This window comes from Pseudoliparis swirei, chromosome 2, assembly GCF_029220125.1.
Source record: "Pseudoliparis swirei isolate HS2019 ecotype Mariana Trench chromosome 2, NWPU_hadal_v1, whole genome shotgun sequence".
Lineage (NCBI taxonomy): Eukaryota > Metazoa > Chordata > Actinopteri > Perciformes > Liparidae > Pseudoliparis > Pseudoliparis swirei.
This window is the reverse complement of record NC_079389.1, coordinates 21,021,816-21,026,395: the sequence shown is the minus strand read 5'-3', so window position 1 is coordinate 21,026,395 and position 4,580 is coordinate 21,021,816. Positions and strand designations below refer to the sequence as shown.

General features: G+C 51.5%; 1 protein-coding gene across 1 annotated transcript; it reads right to left on the bottom strand.

The window, feature by feature from the left end:
• Positions 1 to 617: 617 nt before the first annotated feature.
• On the bottom strand, positions 618 to 4,007 carry LOC130199748 (E3 ubiquitin-protein ligase TRIM32). Its single transcript, XM_056423488.1, has 2 exons — positions 2,799 to 4,007; positions 618 to 2,703 (listed from the first exon to the last, which is right to left on the bottom strand). Exon 2 carries the CDS (start codon positions 2,584 to 2,586, stop codon positions 1,960 to 1,962), a length of 627 nt encoding a protein of 208 aa, XP_056279463.1. The 5' UTR covers positions 2,587 to 2,703; positions 2,799 to 4,007; the 3' UTR covers positions 618 to 1,959.
• Positions 4,008 to 4,580: the final 573 nt, after the last annotated feature.

Here is a 4,580-nt window from a genome sequence, read left to right as displayed (position 1 = left end):
TTTCGTCCTCTTAAAAAAAAAAAAGCGGACGGATCTACCGCAGCCGTTTTATTTATAAGAGGACAAAACGTGTTGCCATAGAATTTCTCGCCGTTTCTTACGAGTGAAACAGTTTGCTCTGTGGAGCGACGGGTGTGAATTCCTCAAGAGATGCAGAAATGTGCAGGAATGCATTAAAAGTGTATTTTAAAAAAAAGCCTGGCAACCGAGTAAGTGGTTGCAAGACCCAAGAGATTCCTCCTCATCGGCACACAGATTATAATTGTGGTTGGTGATGATAAATTTAACTTATTATTCACATTGTGTGCAAGATATGTCTCACATTTGTTCAAATGAGGGACACATGGTTGTCACATGCTGATAAAATGGCTGATTTATTGAAAAATAATCATTTTTTCCACTCTGTAAATTAATTTAGGAGCAGTATTCATATTGCAATACACAAATGCACCAGATGTCACCAAGGTGTTACCTTGATGTGGCTCAGCGGTCGTGTTTCTGAAACGGCTGATAATATTACTGACTTACTACTAGGTTATTACTAGGTTATTTTATTATAAGGAAAGAAACCACCCACAAAAAGGAAAAGATCACAATAAAAAGAGAACATCTCAACAATCTTTTGAATTTTTTTTATTGTTAACATCCGAATTTGGTGGATACGTTCCAGGGAGCTGGAGGACTGGGAGAAGCCAGCGATCAGTGGCGGTGTGAAGAATTGTCGAATTGGCTGAAATTACCGACGCAAATCGTGACACGAGTCCATCGAAACGTTAAAATAATGATTTCATGAACACGTCGAGATATAAACGCCACACTGGGGAGGAAAATACTGTTTTTATAGATGCGTCTTGGATTTTGTTGAATGTATTGAATCCACACACTTGTGTTGATTTATCAGCACTGGGCCTAATCTCAGGTTAGCAGAATAATAAAAAAAGACAGCACACAGAGACATTATACATGATCAATCTCTAATCAATAAACCGATTTCTGAAATACATTTGTTAATCTCTTGGACCCAGAACAGTCGAGGAGGAGAACAACTAAACCAAACTACTAGTCTTTATCTTGTTTATCGACATCTTTTGAACGGATAGTCTTCTGCTTACAGACTTCTACCACACAAATAATAAAATTATATTGTAACGCTCTTCATCTGCACACATGAGAGAGGGGTCCTCCTCTGTTGCTCTCCTGAAGGTTTTTTCCCTTTCCCCCCCGTTTGTTTTTTAGTTTCTCCTGATCCGATGTGAGGTCAAAGGTCAGGGATGTCGTATGTGTACAGATAGTAAAGCCCTTTTTTTTATTATTCTGGGCTACACAAAATAAACTGAATCAAATTGTAAGTCCAAACGCAGAAGTTTACTTTATCTGATTGTAGTTAAGCAGGTAAGTAAGGTAAGTAAAATTACCCAAACTATTAGGAACTAGAATGGGCACTCGGTAGAGCGCATACCTTCGCATATCACAAGATTGGGCATTGAATTATGAACATGTTGGCATTAGTTGCATGCCAATTGGATAGAAATTGACCGTGCTATGGTAAAAAGAAGATTTTGACCTTTTCATGACCTTGACCTTGACCTTTGACCCGATCGATCCCAAAGTCTAATCAAATGGTCCCCGGATAATAACCAATCATCCCACCGAATTTCATGCGATTCAAGATGTTTACCTTTTTCATGACCTTGACCTTGACCTTTGACCCAATCAATCCCAAAATCTAATCAAATGGTCCCCGGATAATAACCAATTATCCCACGAAATTTCATGCGATTCGGTTTACAACTTTTTTTGTTACGCGAATAACACACATACAAATAAATAAATAAATGGCGATCAAAACATAACCGTACGCATTTTCAATGCCAAGGTAATAAAAACAGACATCTCAGGTTGGATTGGCTACCTCACCAAAGTTGTGCGTTGCTAGTTTCAAGCATCGACTCGTGCTCTCTAGCCGCGGGTCACTTTGTACGAATAGATCTTGATGCAATGGTGCATGCTGTCGGACACGGCGAGTTGGCCCTCGGGTAGAAGGGCCAGTCCGCGTGGACTACTCAAGCCCTGGGTCACTATGGGCCGCCCCACTCCCTGTGCCGGGTACAACAGGACTCTGTGCTGCTCGGCCCAGTCCGCTACCAGCACGTTACCATCTGTGTCGATACAGATGCCCCAAGGGCAGGAGAGGACGGGTCCCATACCGGCACATATACCGAGAACCCTCACCGTGTTCCAGCCCGGCTCCAGCACTTTGATGCAAGGCACGCGGCCCGTCTCGTTGCCCCTCTCGGACACGGCCACCATGCCCGAGCTCGAGCAAGCCGCCACCAAGTAAGGCCGGTGGAATCCGGTCACCACTGTGCGCTCGAGACGGGAGCCCGTTTTAGGGTCTAGCTTCAGGGCGATGAGGATACCTTTCCGGATATCGGCGACCAGGAACTCATCCAGTCTGGTTGCGGTCACGCCCCTGGGAGCCTCGAGCTCCTCTTTGGCAGAGCCCGACCCCGAACCGCCAAAGGTCTGGAGCAGGCGGCCGTGCCGGCTGAAGATGAGCAGGGCCCGCTCCGCTGCGCAGCTCATGGCAATCAAACCTTTCGCGTTGACCGCAATGTCAAAGTAGTTGCGACATCTCCTCGCAGAGCCGTCAGAAGTCGGGGAGGTCACTTGCTGGAGGACGTTGCCCCGAAGGTCAGTCACCTGTTTCAAAGTAACTCAGTTTGAATATAGACAATGTAGTAGTACGCACGCTGCATTTGTGTACGTGTCTGAAGGACGATTGACGCGACACATACCTGAACGCGTGCGTTTCCACAGTCCACGATGTAGAGCAGGCCCTGCGGCGTGGCGTGGATACCACTCGGCAGCGTGAGGTCGGCTCGACCCGAACCCTGCTTCCCGAACTGCCGGATCAGACGGACTCCTCTGGGGTTGAATACCGTCAGGGACGAGTCTCCCTCTTCCTCCAGCTCCACCAGGGCCGGCTCGCCTCTCCTTTCTCTGCCTCTCGTCGGCTCGATCCGTCAATGACGGACATGGATAAACACCTGGCCACCGGGGGTTGTTTCGAGCCGGCCACTGTCCTGTTTGCGTGTGGCCGGTGCATCGTGTTGTGACTTCGATGCGTAGGGTACGTTGGCGCCTGCCAGATGTCGGAGAGCCTTGGCCTTCGACTGAGGGTCGGGGACATCGAGCTCGACGTGGAGTCGAAGTCGTCGCCCGTCGCGGTCCACTCCCCGAGGGGCTCGTTCGCCCCTCCGCCGATCATCGGGCGAGTCTTGTGCGTCAAGTCCACCGCGGACTTCGATAAATGGCAGTTGAGGTTCAAAGAGGCTCTGTTCACGCTGTAGTCGTGAGGCGGGCCGACGATGAAAGTATAGCTGGAGTCGAGGCTGTCCGTCGGGGACGGCGCTCGCCCGTTGTCCCCGTGGGGGGTGTGTTCGTCGGACGACTGGCTGAGTCGAGAGTGAGGTCGGCCCCTGGAAGTGAGGTCCAGGCAGCTTTGACTGGTCAGGGGCTCTCTGGAGGTCATCTTGGGAGATGTTCGGGCCCCGTTGCCGTGCTTCAGAGGTCTGTCGGACTCGTGACTCACTTTTCCTCTCCGTCCCGCGTGGCCGTCTAAACTCAAGTCGTGTCTTAGCTTCGCATGCTCCGTCCTCCGTTTGGGCGAGCGGGACAGCTTCCAATCGGAGACCGCCGTTACATTTTTCCTCGGATTCCTGGGAGAGTAGTGTTTACCGTTAGCCTTCATCTTGTACGCCTGCTGCTTGTCTGCAGTGGCCATGCTGTGGAGTACCGTAGGGACGGACACAAATATGTCCTCGCCTCGCGGTTGAAGAGACGCCGACTCCAGCTCGTCGTCCTGGGACGACTCCCAGTCAGACTGCTCGCTCTTGGAGACCCAGGGAGACGTCTTTGTCGGGGAGAGGTTCGGATCCTCCTCCGATTCCAAATCACTCCGAGTAGAAAGACTAATTTTCCTGATAACCCTGCCCGTCGGCGAGGTCCACCCTTCTCCTCGGGGGCTTTTCTCCCCTGCGTGGTGGTGCGTGTCTTCACGCTGCATCTCCTGCGAGTGGAGAGCACACGGCTGGCCGTGTGGCCCGCAACCTCCGACATTCAGGCTCAGGCTTTGCTCTTCCACGCGAATGTCTCCGAAGTTGACCGCGTTAGGTTGGGAGCTGGGTTTGAAATTCACTTTCTTGAGGGAAACCGAGACTTCCCAGGGTTGCAGAAAGTCTGCGACGTCCTTCAGCAGCTGGTGTGGCGGCCCGCCGTCCTCCGGACACGACGGTTGGCCGACCTGAATCCGCTGCTGAAGTTGAGCGAGGCTCCGGAGCCTCTGGTCCAACAGGGACTGGCTGACCCGGGCTGCCGCCATGTTCTCCCTCTGGACCTGCCCCAGATGCTGCTGGGTATCCCGGTGGTCTTGCTCCACCCTTTCCAGCAGGCGGCGCTCTTCTCTGCGAGCCCCCGAGACGGCCCGCTCCACACTCCGCTTCACGGCGTCCGTCTCGGTCGCGTGGCGCTCTCGCATGCGGCGAAGCTCCGCCTCCACCTGAGCGAGATCCGACCGG

What these genes read in the sequence shown, in the direction of transcription:
- LOC130199748 (XM_056423488.1), bottom strand. Translation starts at nt 2,586, where the DNA reads ATGAGCTGCGCAGCGGAGCGGGCCCTGCTCATCTTCAGCCGGCACGGC.